The 15,649-nt window shown below is 46.4% G+C and overlaps 1 protein-coding gene across 4 annotated transcripts in view; it reads left to right on the forward strand.

Annotated features, from left to right (window-relative positions):
• Window positions 1-15,649, forward strand: part of LOC139228935 (multiple epidermal growth factor-like domains protein 6) — a 487,750-nt gene that overhangs the window by 404,118 nt on the left and 67,983 nt on the right. For all 4 annotated transcript variants that reach the window (XM_070860470.1, XM_070860472.1, XM_070860471.1 and 1 more), the window contains 3 exons: window positions 1,499-1,621; window positions 4,359-4,523; window positions 10,527-10,658. In XM_070860470.1, coding sequence (XP_070716571.1) covers window positions 1,499-1,621; window positions 4,359-4,523; window positions 10,527-10,658 — 420 coding nt within the window. The remainder of the gene's footprint in view (window positions 1-1,498; window positions 1,622-4,358; window positions 4,524-10,526; window positions 10,659-15,649) is intronic.

The following is a 15,649-nucleotide window of genomic DNA, read 5'->3' on the forward strand; positions in this document are numbered from 1 at the left end:
CACTTAGGATTACATTTCTTTCACAACAGAATCAATTAAGCCCTAATTACTACTCTATCCAACTGAGATGGTAAATGAGGGCTCTACTCACAGCTAAGATCCACCTCCTGTGACTATCAAACTGTTGACGTTGGACAGGGGGACAGTGGCTGTGAAGCAACAAAGCAAAACAAAAATAGCATATTTCAGGTTAAAAAAATAACATGTAGCAGTGCGAGTATTTGAGAAATTGTTGCTGTGGATGTTAATGAGACAGCAGCTTCCATCTGCAGTCCCTGGACCAAAGTCAGTTCCAAGTGGGGGGACTTACCAAGGTAGGGACTTTCCTTGTTCTTGGACGCAGTAATTGGAAATTCTGCACTAAATTTACTTTGAAATGATGCATGTACTTTTCCAAGTCCCAGGGTAATGTGAAAAGCTTGTTATGCATTGAGTTTAGTCAGTTTTGAGTCAAGCTCCAAATTATTTCATGTAAAATTATTTTCTTTTTAACCCTTTAAAGGTTTCAGAAACATGTTTTTAGAATCTGTTGTCTTTCTTCTGAACAGTCTCCTGGACAAATACTTCCTTATTTAACTAAGGCAGAGTGGGAAGAGGGCAAATGCATCATTGGTTCTTGGCTGCATGGCACCTCACACTTAACCATAGTGGGTCTGGCCTTATTAGCCAATGTGAAACTAGTGTTCCTGGATGAAGTGGATTGGATTGTCAACATTTCACTAGAACACTGGTTGTCAAGCTTTCTGTGTGGGTCCACCACCACCCCTCACAAATATTGGCACATTCCCAGGTACCCCCTGCAAATATTGGCACTTTCCCAGGAACCCCTGGCACATATTGGCACGTTCCTAGGTACCCCTTGCAAATATTGGCACATTCCCAGGAACCCCTGGCATATATTGGCAAGTTCCCAGGAACCCCCTGCAAATATTGTGCAGACTTAAGCGGAGGTTTGATAATGGACCTGTAAACCATTTACAATCCCGTTAGGATTTCTTCTGAGGTCTGATACAGGTAATCTTGCAATGGGAGAAAGAGCAGCTGATTGAGTTCGCATGGGATGTAGAATATCACACCAGTGACCCAGGGATTATTTCACAAGGATGAAAACCACTCTGGGACCCACATTATGACTGCAGTGTTCGTTCCATTACCAAGCGTTCTTCCTCAGTGAAGAACCAAGGACCAAGGCCCATAGTGCAGGACTTCAGCAAGGTTGAATTGAGTAGGAGCGAAGACTGGATAACTCAATGATTAATTGTGCAAAACTTGGATTTTAAAAGCCTGGAGATTGTAGGGAAAAGGAAAGACTAATATATGCACATGAGCTTTTGACATGATTCCTGATGTTTAGTGATGACTAAGTATCTTGATATTCATTTTCACTATAGCTAACACTTTCTTACCTGGTCAGTGAAAACAGTGGTGAGATTGATGGAGTGATGTATGGAGGTTTTTCTGACATCCACACAGACATCTCTTTGCATTTTCCTTCCAGACGTTGATGAATGCTCCGCGGAAAACGACAGCTGTGAGCATATCTGTCAGAACACAGCTGGGTCCTTCCAGTGCTTCTGCGACATCGGATACAAGCTGGAGGAGGATCGGAAGACCTGTGCGGGTATGTTTCTGTCTTGCGTTGATGGTTACACTGATTGGGTTTCACATTTGCAGAACTGCAGACCTTCCGTGTTGCAAAGCAAGGGTCATGTTGAGGTGTATTTGGGGCTTTGTCCTTGAAGTGGGGATATAAGCAGTCTATTCATTGAGTCAGTGACTTCTGTCCAAGCCCAGTCTGGCCCAGATCCTAAATTGACATAAAAAAAATTGTTGCAAAATTTCCAACAACAACAAATTACAGTTATGTAGCGCCTTATGTTACAGGAGTGTTATCAGACAAAGTTTGACACTGAGCCAGTAAAGTGATATTAATGCAGGTGACAAAGGGGTAGGTTTTGAGGCGCATCTTAAAGGAGGAGAGGTGAAGAGGTTTAGGGAGGGAGTGTAAGTGCTGAGGGAGTGCTGCGCTGTCGGAGGTGCCGGCTTTTGGAAGAGTCGTTAAACCGAGGCCCCGTCTGCTCTCTCAGGTGCACATGAAAGATCCTTTATTAATATTTAAAGAAGAAGGGGGAGTTTTCCACGTCTTGGTCAACGTGTATCCCTGATCCAAAACAGATTGACTGGTCCTTCATCCCGGAGCTGTTTGTGGGAGCTTGCTGTGCACAAATTGGCCGTCGCGTTTCCTTCCATAACAACAGTGACTCTACTTCAAAAACTAATCCATTGGCCCTTGGGAGTCTTTGGGGGATATGAAAACCGCGTTGTAAATGCAAATTCTGTCTTAGTATTGCCTCCAAAGCCAGCTCATGCATTTCCCTTTCCGCGCAATGCCAGTGAGCGGAGATCACATTGCAATCTGATCTGTCTGCTAGGCAACCTCTTCCTCAATGTCATTTGTATTAAACAAGAAGACAACGTATTATTTCCATGTGTAATCCCTGTGGGACGTCTTTTCATTCTTTATTACTCGTGGTTCTATTAACCTCGCTGTCCTCAGCAGTTTTGAGCTCTGCCCCTCTGTTGTGGTGGCTGTAATTATCCCTCTCTCCTGACCTCGGTTGTTTTTGGCCGGAGCGCTTGACTCCAGACCACAAGGCTGTCGCCAGCAGAGCTCCGCATCTTTCCACTCTGTACTCTCTCTCCTGTCGTTTCAAGCCCTGTCGAATATTAATGAAACCAGGGCTCTTTTGTTTGACTGAAGTGGCCCATCGCAGGCGGAACCTTTGCCAAAACAAAGCTGTCGAATAAGCAGTGCGCACGGAAATGGTATTCGGCTAGCTACTTCTCATGTCACCCCCTCAGCAGTTTGTTGCAATCAAACGTTTTGTACAACTGCAAGAGCTTAGGAAGCCGAAGCCTATTAGGATTCAAATATTTAAGGCATGCTTTTAAGGACAACGGAGAGAGAATAAATGTTTAACCAGCAGTTGAATAACAACACAGCACTTCCTGGGGACATTGCGGCAAATGGTTTGAAGATGTGCTTGTCGTTGTGGAGAGTCTGTCTCTGGTTAGACTATATGGGCTCTCCAACACACCAAACTGACCCGTTCACGTGCTCGCATAAACTTTTACTTGTCGGGGGTTGACACTGGGAGACGGCCAAACCTCTTCCGGAACAGAAGCAGGACTTAAAAAAACAAAACTGGAGGCATTTTCATGCGGAGTGAAACCCATTTAAAATCCGCTGATTAGATCGGATAGTGTGCGGTGTAAGATGGGAATTGCGTATTTGAGCTGTGGGCAATTTCATAGAAACATAGAAAATAGGTGCAGGAGTCGGACATTCAGCCCTTTGAGCCTGCACCACCATTCAATAAGATCATGGCTGATCATTCACCTCAGTACCCCTTTCCTGCTTGCTCTCCATACCCCTTGATCCCTTTAGCCGTAAGGGCCATATCTAATTCCCCTTTGAAAATATCCAATGAACTGGCATCAACAACTCTCTGTGGTAGGGAATTCCACAGGTTAACAACTCTGAGTGAAGAAGTTTATTCTCACCTTGATCCTAAATGGCTTACCCCTTATCCTCAGACTGGTTCTGGGGCCTCTCCAAGTTGGAGGAGCCCAGTGGTTGCATGGCTTCACATTCATTGACACCTGGTGTTGGTGGAGATACGTTATTTGCTGAGAATTATCACCTCTTGATCTGGCCCGGATGCCGGTTTCGACAGGGGTAGCGCAGTCAGCCGGTGTCTCTGCCTGCCAAGTAACTGGGGGTGCTGCCCATCTCTTACTCCACTGGCCTATTTGATGAATGTGTTTCAAATGATCATTTTCCTGGCATGCTGCAGGCTGTCCACCTGCAGAATAACCCTTCCCTCGTGGCCTTGGGAGCTGCTTCTGCTTTATATAGCGGCTGATGACGAGGGAAGGTGCTGGAGAATAGTGGTGGCACATTCAAGAGGGAACTGTATCGATGCTTGACATAGAGAGTAATGTATGGGATTTTTTGAACTTTGGAACTGAAGTCCCTGCCATGTGTAAAGTATTAATTATGTTTGTATAAATCTTCTAAAATTATTTCTATACTTTACCCATGAGTTATTTTGCCTTTCATTGGAAGTTCTCTGTGGGAGAGATGCAGCAATAGTGAGTTGAGATTCCTGGAACAATGTTGCTTTATTTGGCAACACTAAGCTGAACTGATCAGGGTTCAACCAAAATGAGATTCAAGCCAGATAAAGGTTTAGATTTTAAAGCATCTGAGGATTGGTGGGATGAGTGATTTAAAAAGGTGTTTCTCAAATGCGTCTCTTTCCCATTGTGTCGTTTGATACTTTCTTCCGTTCCAGCCCTGGATGACCCAGTGGAGGCTCTGAACGGCCGGCCTGGTTTTGGAAGGCTTCCCGAGGTGACCTTCTACCATGGAGAAGAACTGACCCAATTGTTTGATGATGAGAAGGAGGAAGCCGGGGAAGGGGAAGCACGAGGGGAATTTACCCTGTCACAAAGCTTTGGTGAGAACATTGTCGATCAGATGAATTCTTTGTAACCTTATCTCTGAACTCTCAGTTCTAGAAGGGGGGTTCACTATTTTTTATTGAAGCAGTAATTCTTTCAGGAACTACTTAAGTACCATCGCCTGCTCAGGGGCACAGATCTGTGATAGTATTGTGAAGATTATGTCACTATGTATACTCCATTCTGTGTTTGTGTAAATCATAAACTCATCGTCATCATCATAGGCAGTCCCTCGGAATCGAGGAAGACTTGCTTCCACTCTTAACATGAGTCGTAAACTACCTGTACTATCAACTCACTACTGTTTAGGTAAACAACAATGTAACTTTGTTGAATCACACATTTCACAGTGTCTCTTCTTAGGCACTCCCTCGAAACGAGGATGACTTGCTTCCACACCAAAAAAGGACGAGTTCACAGGTGTTTCAATGAAGGACCTAATATTCCAGATCCCGAACTACATCCTGAAGGGTGGAAGATGCCTGTGCGTGGATTTTTTTAACGTGTGGTGGTCGTTGCACACCAGCCACCACACAGGCTTGACAGAGCTAGGTCTTGGTCCAGTGGCAAGGGTTAACCAAGATGACTGGAGACCAGCTCTGGTGCACGGACCTAATGCGCACACATATTGCAGTGTGGGCTAGCCCGTGCTGCCCCTGGGCAGCAGGATTACCAGTCCAGTGACACAGAAGCACTGTGCTGCCCTTCCTTTCCTTGGACTGAGGGAAAATTCCCCCCGACCCCCAGGGATGCGTATGTGTGTGTACGTGTGTACGTGCGTCTGTGCGTGCGTGGGGAGAAGAGAAAAGGCAAGAAACACGAGGCGAGGCTCTCATCATCATAGGCAGTGCAGTTTTGGTCTCCTTACCTAAGAAAAAGGATATACTTGCCATAGAGGGAGTGCAGCGAAGGGTCACCAGACTGATTCCTGGGAAGGCAGGACTGTCGTATGAGGAGAGATTGGGTCGACTAGGGCTGTATTCACTAGAGATTAGAAGAATGAGAGGGGATCTCATTGAAACTTATAAAATTCTGACGGGGTTGGATAGACTGGATGCGGGGAGGATGCTTCCCCTGGCCGGGAACAGCAGCGCGATGGCCGAGGAGGAGCCCTTACCATCCGGCTGGGAGAAGCGCATGAGCCGAAAGTCAGGCCGCAACATCCCCACCCCAGCATCGAAGCCTTGACCGCGCTCCGATCGGTTCCGTCGCCCGCATGCCCGACACGAGACTCCCAAACGCAAAGCAGAGCGCTCGACCTCGGAGCTCCGGCACGGCAAGCGAGCCCCCAGGGTGGGCAGCGGAAACGTTACAAGGACACCCTCAAAGTCGTCCCTGATAAAGTGCATCATCCCCCACCGACACCTGGGAGTCCCTGGCCCAAAGACCAGTCCGCCCTACGTGGAGGAAGAGCATCCGGGAGGGTGCTGAGCACCTCGAGTCTCATCGCCGAGAGCATGCAGAAACCAAGCGCAGGCAGCGGAAGGAGCGTACGGCAAACCAGACTCCCCATCCACCCTTTCCTTCAAACACTGTCTGTCCCACCTGTGACAGAGACTGTAACTCCTGTTTCTGACTGCTCCATTTTTCAGCGGGGCGGAGGAGCAGTGAGAGATCAGGGCCCAGGAGCGAGATTTCGGGGCCCAGGAGAGGCGAGGGCCTAGGGGCAGCACGGGCCAGCCCACACAGCGATATGTGTGCGCACTAGGTCCGTGCAGCAGAGCTGGTCTCCAGTAATCCTTGCCACTGGACCAAGACCTCGCTCTGTCAAGCCCGTGTGGTGGCTGGTGTGCAACGGCCACCCCACGTTAAAAGAATCCATGCACAGGCATCTTCCACCCTTCAGGTTGTAGTTCGGGAACTTGAATGTCAGGTCCTTCATTAAAACACCTGTAAACTCATCCCTTTTTGGTGTGGAAGCAGGTCATCCTCGATACGAGGGACTGCCTAATACTATTGGACTGTACAGCCACCTTAGGACTCATTTTTAGAGTGGAAGCAAGTCTTTCTCGATTTCGAGGGACATAAAAACATAGAAAATAGGAGCAATAGTCGTCCATTTGGCCCTTCGAGTCTGTATCGCCATTCAATATGATCATGGCTGATCCTGTATCTCAACACCATATTCCCGCTTTTTCCCCATGCCCCTTGATGTCTTTTGTTTCTAGAAATCAATCTATCTCTCTCTTAAATATATTCAGTGACTCAGCCTCCACAGCCTTCTGTGATAGAGAATTCCACAGGTTCACCACCCTTTGAGTGAAAACATTTCTCCTCATCGCGGTCCTAAATTTCCTGCCCCTTATTCTGAGACTGTGACCCCTTGTTCACAGTTTGGGTTCCATCCTAATACACATGGTCATATGGGCTTGAGGTCTTTGACTATCATAACTGCGCAGGACTTCGGTCCAGATGCACTTAGGATAGGATTTAGCACAGCTGTAGGTTTTTGACCGAGCTTCTGAGCATCACGAGTGGTATGAGATGTGGATGTTGGATATCAGAATCTGCAACTGGATTAATGACCTGTGCACAAGGAACACAGTGCCTCTGTTGGTACAAACACATATTCTGTTGATTAGCAGGACTGATTTTCAGACTTTACATGGCTTAGGATTCAGAATTCAAGGAAAGGAAAGGGGAGCAAGTTTGGTCTTTGAATCACTTTGAAGGATTAGAGGGATGGTGTTTGAGGGGTAGGAGATGCTTGGGGGTAGTTTCAGAGATGGTAATGGAGTGGTCATGGAGGGATACAGAGGTGGAATTGGAATGGGATTAGAGAGATTTGTAGATATTAATGAAGGGGTTTTGGATGAGCTTAGAGATGGTAATAAGAACATAAGAATATAAGAAATAAGAGCAGGAGTAGGCCATTTGACCCCTTGAGCCTGCTCCGCTATTCAATAAGATCATGGCTGATCTGATCCTGGCCTCAACACCAGTTCCCCGCCCGCTCCCCATAACCCTTGACTTCCTTATCGCTCAAAAATCTGTCTATCTGCACCTTAAATATATTCAATGACCCAGCCTCCACAACTCCCTGGGGTAGCGAATTCCAAAGATTCACAACCCTCTCAGAGAAGAAATTCCTCCTCATTTCTGTTTTAAACAGGCGGTCCCTTATTCTTAAACTATGCCCCCTAGTTCTAGATTCCCCCATGAGGGGAAACATCCTCTCTGCATCTACCCTGTCCAGCCCCTCAGAATCTTATATGTTTCAATAAGATCACCTCTCATTCTTCTAAACTCCAATGAATATAGGCCCAATCTTTCTTCATATGACAACCCCTTCATCTCAGGAATCAACCTCATGAACCTTCTCTGAACTGCCTCCAATGCAAGTACAGGTATATCCTTCCTTAAATAAGGAGACCAAAACTATATGCAGTACTCTAGGTGTGGTCTTACCAACGCCCTGTACAGTTGGAGCAGGTCTTCCTTGCTTTTATACTCCATTCCCCTTGCAATAAAGGCCAACATTCCATTTGCCTTCCTGATTACTTGCTGTACCTGTATACTAACTTTTTGTGTTTCATGTACAAGAACCCCCAGATCCCTCTGTACTGCAGCATTTTGTAATCTCTCCCCATTTAAATAGTAATTTGCTTTTTTATTTTTCCTACCAAAGTGGATAACCTCACATTTTCCCACATTATAGTCCATCTGCCAAATCTTTGCCCACTCACTGAGCCTGTCTATATCCCTTTGTAGATTCTTTAACGGCCTCATCACAACTTGCTTTCCCACCTATCTTTGTATCATCAGCAAAGTTGGCTACATTACACTCAGTCCCTTCATCCAAGTCATTAATATAAATTGTAAACAATTGAGGCCCCAGCACTGATCCCTGTGGCACCCCACTAGTTACTGTTTGCCAACCTAAAAATTACCCATTTATCCGACTCTGTTTTCTGTTAGTTAGCCAATCCTCTATCCACACTAATTTATTACCACCAACCCCGTGAGCTCTTGTGTAGTAACCTTTTATGTGGCACCTTATTGAATGCTTTCTGGAAATCTAAATACACCACATTTACTGGTTCCCCTTTATCCACCCTGCTCGTTACATCCTCAAAAAACTCCAGCAAATTTGTGAAACAAGATTTTCCCTTCATAAAACCATGCTGGCTCTGCTTGTCTGCATTTTGATTTTCTAAATGTCCTGCTACTACTTCGTTAATGATGGACTCCAGCATTTTCCCAATGACAGATGTTAGGCTAACTGATCTATAGTTTCCTGCTTTCTGTCTCCCTCCTTTTTTAAATAGGGGTGTTACATTTGCGGTTTTCCAGTCCACTGGAACCTTTCCAGAATCCAGGGAATTTTGGTAGATTGCAACCAATGCATCCACTATCTCTGCAGCCACTTCTTTTAAGACCCTAGGATGCAGGCCATCAGGTCCAGGGGACTTGTCCACCTTTAATTTCATTAGTTTGCCCAGTACTTTATCTCTGGTGATAGTGATTTTTTAAGTATTCCCCCCCCCCCCGCCACACTAGCCCCTTGATTATCAGTTATTGGGATGTTTTTATTGTCTTCTACCGTGAAGACTAATACAAAATATTTGGTCGAAGTCTCTCTTACCCATTATTAATTCCCCAGTCTCATCCTCTAAGGGATCAACGTTTACTTTGGCTACTCGCTTCCTTTTTATATACCTGTAGACGCTCTTGCTGTCTATTTTTATATTTCTTGTTAGCTTACTCTCATAAACTATCTTCTCTGTCTTTATCATTTTTTTAGTCATCCTTTGCTGATTTCTAAAATGTTCCAATCCTCTGGCCTTCCACTGCCCTTCGCTACATTGTATGCTTTTTTTCCCCATTTGATACCATCCTTTACTTCCTTAGTTAGCCATGGATGGTTCATCCTTCTCATAGAGTCTTTCTTTCTCACTGGAATATATCTTTGCTGAGAGTTATGAAATATCTCCTTAAGTGTTTGCCACTGCTTTTCTGTGGTCTCACCCTTTAATATATTTTCCCAGTCCACTTTAACCAACTCTGCCTTCATACCTTTGTAATTACCTTTATTTAAGTTCAGGACACTAGTTTGAGACCTAGCTTTCTCACCTTCAAACTGACTCTGAAATTCTACCATGCTATGATCACTCTTCCCAAGAGGATCCTTCAATACGAGATCATTGATTAGTCCGGACTCGTTACACATTACCAGATCTAGAATAGTCTGCTCCCTGGTTGGTTCCACAACATATTGTTCCAAGAAACCATTCCGCATACACTCTATGAATTCTTCCTCAAGACTACCTTTGCCAATTTGATTTGTCCAATCAATATGAAGATTAAAATCGCCCATGATTATTGCCGTTCCTTTCTTACAAGCCTCCATTATTTATTGATTTATACTCTGTCTTACTGTGTAATTACTGTTAGTGGGCCTGTAGACCACTCCCACCAATGACTTCTTTCCCATTATTTCTTAACTCCACCCAAACTGATTCTACATCATGTTCTTCTGAACTAATATCAATTCTCACTACTGCACTGATCTCATCCTTTATTAACAGAGCTACCCCACCTCATTTTCCTTTCTGCCTATCCTTACGGAATGGCAGGTACCCCTGAATATTTAGTTCTCAGCCTTGGTCACCTTGCAACCAAGTCTCTATAATAGCTATCAGATCATACCCATTTATTTCTATTTGTGCCGTCAACTCATCTATTTTGTTACGAATACTTCGTGCATTCAGATATAGAGCTTTAATTTTGTAATTGAGTATTTTTAGAAGGGTAGGCAGATGGATTTTGATGGGTAGTGAGATAGTTATGGATTCAATTTGGGGGAATAGGGAGATGGTCATGCAATGGCTTTGTAAGGATAGAGAGATGGGTCTGGAGTAGTTCTGAAGGAATCGGAAGATGGTCATAGTTTTGGAGGGGTCAGTAAGTTGGATCTGGAGGGATACTGCATTATCATAATATCCTGCTGGGATTTTATATTGGATGTGTTTGTGTAACTATCTGGATATTGTTTGCAGTGTGTTGGGACGGTACCTTTGGGTATGACTGCAGCTTGACCTGTGAGGACTGCAGGAACGGTGGCACTTGCAAAGAGGCTCGAGATGGATGTGTTTGCCCAGAGGGCTGGACTGGGATCGTGTGTAACCAGAGTAAGTAAACCTTAAACTCTCCCAGTGTGGCGTGACCTTTTGCATTAAAGCATGGGCGAACATGATGTAGAATCAGTTTGGGTGGAGTTAAGAAATAATGGGAACAAAGTCATTGGTGGGAGTAGTCTACAGGCCCCCTAACAGTAATCACACAGTAAGACAGAGTATAAATCAATAAATAATGGAGGCTTGTAAGAAAGGAATGGCAATAATCATGGGCCTTTTGCATTAAAGCATGTTTTTGAGCCATGTGCGGATCTTGTCACTTTATAAACATAGGAGCTACAAATGAGCCTGCTCTGTGGCACGACTGGAACAATGGTCCTTGGGACAAGTTTCGGTTCAAAGTGTCCTCGACGGTGATTGGGAGTCTCAGCTTGCTGTGGTGCAGGGCTGTCAGAGGAGGGTTCATGATGGGAGTTTCCCACATGGTGACTTCCCTTCAAGTCAAAGGGCTGGAGGAAAGACACTTTTCAACATGGAGAACCAAAGGACATGTCAACCTCCGCCACCCTCTGGATCTCCAGGAGGTCAGTTTAATAGGACCAGTAGAAGCAATAATACAAAATGTGATGAGGCCAAGCAACAACAACTTATATTTATATAGCACCTTTAACATAACAAAACGTCCCAAGACGCTTCCCAGGAATGCTATCAAAAAGAAATTGATAACGAGCTATATAAGGAGACGTTAGGGCAGGTCGAGGAGGTAGGTTTTAAGAAGCGTTTTAAAGGAGGAACGAGAAGTGGAGAGGCGGAGAGATTTAGGGAGGGAATTCCAGAGCTTAGGACCGAGGCAGCTGAAGGCACGACCGCCAATGGTGGCGCGATGAAAATTGGGGCTGTTCGAAAGGCCAGAATAGGCGGAGCGCGGGGTTACAGGGGATTATAGGGCTGGAGGGGATTACAGAGATAGGGAGGGACGAGGCCATGGAGGGATTTGAAAATAAGGATGAGAATTTTAAAATTGAGGCGTTTCATTAAATGGGAGCCAATGTAGGTCAGCAAGCACAGGGGAGATGAGAGAGCGGAACTTGGTGCGAGTAACACACATAGTTAGAACCATAAAAGAAAATTGAAATAAATGTGTTCTAAAAATGGTTGACTCCAATCTTCTCTACTATCCTCTCTGGAAGGTATAAAGTGTTGTTGGGGTGCTAGCTGTCCTTGAGTATCTTGCCCATGGTGCGAGCCTTGCTTTGGCAGGTTACTCTATCGAGGAGTGCATCAAAGCAAAAGCCCAGCCCCATCTGACATCCAGAGGGTGCACTTGCCTGCAAATGTCACTGGATTGTAATCAGGAGTGGGCTCCCTGACTGAGTTCCCCTTCCCGACTTCTCGGGCCCTGCGGCCAATTCCTGCAGCCCTCACGCTGCCCCGATTGAGCTCAGCGAACTCGCCGCACATCCCAAGGTTGGCCCTCGGGCCCTCCAGGTCCTCAGAAACTCGCAGCGCCTTCAGGGGAGCTCATCCCCCTCGTTTGCTATTCTATTTTTAAAAAGCTGCCTGCGTTACTTTGAAGAAGTTCAGCTGAGCAGCAGGCAGTTTGAAAAGTCAAGGGGAGGAATGCTGTTTACAAGGGGCTGAGCGAGCGAGCCCTTTGGTGTGGAGACTTTGGATGTGTGGGAGAAGTTAGTTCACCACTGGCTCGTGACAGGCACATTCCCTGCAGTTAGAATTCCACAGCTAATTTGCTGCACAGTAGACTATTTCACTGAAACAATAAACATATTAACCACTATCATTGGGATGTGTGAGTCATTCGTGGAGACTGGAAATACCGGCCTGCTACTCTTAGTAGGTATTATTTGACGTAAAAAGACCAAGGTCCATCTCGTTCGCCTTCTACCTTCCTGATAGTCGCACTAATAGTGGAGTTGTTGGTCATTTATGGTAATCAATCTCTATTAATTAGTCCAAAGTCACCTGTCCCTTCCAAGCACGCTACTAGGGTTGCCAGCTCTGGTCGGAGGCATTCCTGGAGGTTTGATCATGTGACGTTCTAACCACATGACTTCTGACCATTCGACAGTTCATCATGTGACATTTGATCACGTAACGTCATGTGGCGGATACACCCCGGCATCGACCATTTGGGCCGAATGGCCTGTATCTGCGCTGTAAAGCTCCCTGTAATTCCAAAATGTTACTGCACTTACTATATAATGATTGGGTTCCCTGTAGTTGAGTATCTTTGCTCGTGGTTTCACGTCACTAGCTGTTGTGCATGAAGTTCCGAGAACCAGGACGTCACCCATGAGCAGACGAAGACAGGAACCGAGGGCGGGTAAGAGGTGGGAGGAACTTTGATTCCACCAGTAACTAAAGGCAGCTCACTGAAATTACACTGATAACTAATAGTAACATTAATAACACTGAGATTCCCCTCATGTTATACAATAACTCACTGGCAGTCTATATGCAACTGGTGTAATATGTGTAAGGGCCCGATATCCGACCTGTAACTAATAGTAAGAACCCACTGATACCTTTGTCTAGGTTCTGTTCTCAGCACCATGAAGCAGTACTGGGTTTTTCTGGCTATAGGAGACTCCCCTTCCAAGGTTATTTGTTGCTCTGTATTGTTTCATTCCCCTGGCACCGGGTTGGCTCTTGGTGTGATCTGTGCCTCCCTGTCTGTCTCAGATTTATGAGTTAAGGACTCGTGTGGGGGGTGGGTGTGGTGAAGGTCGAAGGGGGTTGAAATGCCTCTTTTTTTATTTGTACGTGCAGTAAAATGCCAAATCTAACAATTCTGTATTGACTTGCCCAAAGAACTTGACGTTATTTTCCGTCTTCGCAATGAGCTGATGTCATCATGTGTCGCAGATCCAGCTACAAGCCTGCTCGCTGCTTGTTGTCAAATGTCAGCTGTGGCTCAGTGGGCAGCAATCTCGCCTCTGAGTCAGAAGGTCGTGGGTTCAAATCCCACCCTAGAGGCTTGAGCAAATCTAGGCTGACACTCCAGCGCAGGGCTGAGGGAGCGCTGCACTGTTGGAGGTGCCGTCTTTTGGATGGGATGTTAAACCGAGGCCCCGTCTGCCCTCACAGGTGGATGTAAAAGTTCCTGCAGTATTATTTTGACAAAGAGCAGCAGAGTTCTCCCTGGTATCCTGGCCGATATTTAGCCCTCAACCAACACCACTAACAAAACAGATTGGGGCTGCGATTCAGGGTGGGGATAAGGACCGTTAACGCTATGTGGCGGAATCGAGCGGCCGCCATGTTGTAGTCCAATGGCCGCCACGATCCAAATTCACCTCGGGGGATTTTCCGGGCGGTCCGCTCTTCCGCCCCGCTGTTGCCGACTGCCCCAAGTGCATCATCAAAGCACGCACTGCCGCTCTCCCGAACCTCCGTCCCACTCCGCGCAAAATTTACCTAAAAAAATATTTGATCCGCCACGCGGTGCCCTCGACAGCTTTTTCCGGGTTCGGCCGAGCTGCCAACAGGCAGCCTGGCACCCATCCCTCTTGGGTGCCAGGCCGCTGGCCCGGCCGAAACCCTCCCTGGGTGGCCCAGTGGCCGAACCTAAACAATCGCTGCTTCTCTCCCCTTTAACGGAGGGGGGGAGACGTGGTGACGCACACGCGCGCTGACATCGCCACCGCTCCGTCGTTGAGTGACAGCGACAGAGACTCCATCCCACCCCCACTGCCGTCCCTCACCAGCACTTACCGCCACACCTCCGCCCCCCCCCCATTATGACTGACTTCCGGTCTGCTAAAAAAAAGACAAAGACCTGAATATCGGTCAAGAGTTGACCTCTTCCGAGATGGCGGTAAAAACACTTAAAAAAATCATAAGTGCGCCAGCTTTCTGGCGGGCCTGAATTTCGGTCTCGTTTTCTGATCATTATCACATTGCTGTTTGTGGGAGCTTGCTGTGCAGCCGTGTTTCCTACATTACAACAGCGAGGAGACTTCAAAAGTATTTGATTGGCTGTAAAGTGCTTTGGGACGTCCTGAGCAATGTTCCCTGCAAGCTGCGCTTTGTTCTGCGCAGCCTATTTATTTTGCTGCGTGGTCCCTTTAAATTTCTGCGTATGCGCAGTACTTACATTGTTGCGGGCAGTGAGTGGCCTGCGTGGGACCCCTTTCCCATTACTGCGCTTTCCCATTGCTGCAGGGGACCTTTCCCATTGCTGCACGGGGCCCTTCTCATTACTGCGCTTTCCCATTGCTGCACGGGACCTTTCCCATTGCTGCATGGGGCCCTTCTCATTACTGCGCTTTCCCATTGCTGCACGGGACCTTTCCCATTGCTGCACGGGACCTTTCCCATTACTGCGCAACGTAGAGGGAACATTGGTCGTGAAGGGTGCATTTTAAATGATACGTCCTTTATGTTGTTTCTTTAATGTCTACCAGACTGCAACACTGCAGCACGCCCTCAGTACTGAACTGATTGTCTCAGTCTAGACTGTGCATTCAAGTCCTGGAGCGCAGCTTGAACCCGCAACCTGGTGACTCAGAGACCAGAGTGCCAGCAACTGAGCCTACATTGTAAAGTGCCAGCCAGATGTAACAGTCTCTTTTTAATATGGTGTTGTTACATTTATTGTTGCAAACGATGGACAATTAAAATGCCGGCCTTGCCAGCGACGCCCACATCCCGAGAATGAGAAAAGCATTGTGCCCAGCCCTTTCTCTCTGTCCAACTGAAAGAAAGAAAGACTTGCATTTATATAGCACCTCTCACCACCACTGGATGTCTCAAAGCACTTTACAACCAATGAAATACTTTTGGAGTGTAGTCACTGTTGCAATGTGGGAAACGTGGCAGCCAATTTGCACACAGCAAGCTCCCACAAACAGCAACCAGATAATCTGTTTTTGTTATGTTGGTTGAGAGATAAATATTGGCCAGGACACCAGGGATAATTCCCCTACTCTTCCTCGAAATGGGATCTTTTACATCCACCTGAGAGGGCAGACGGGGCCTTGGTTTAACGTCTCATCGAAAGACGGCACTTCCGACAGTGCAGCACT

Source organism: Pristiophorus japonicus, chromosome 18, assembly GCF_044704955.1.
Source record: "Pristiophorus japonicus isolate sPriJap1 chromosome 18, sPriJap1.hap1, whole genome shotgun sequence".
Classification (NCBI taxonomy): domain Eukaryota; kingdom Metazoa; phylum Chordata; class Chondrichthyes; family Pristiophoridae; genus Pristiophorus; species Pristiophorus japonicus.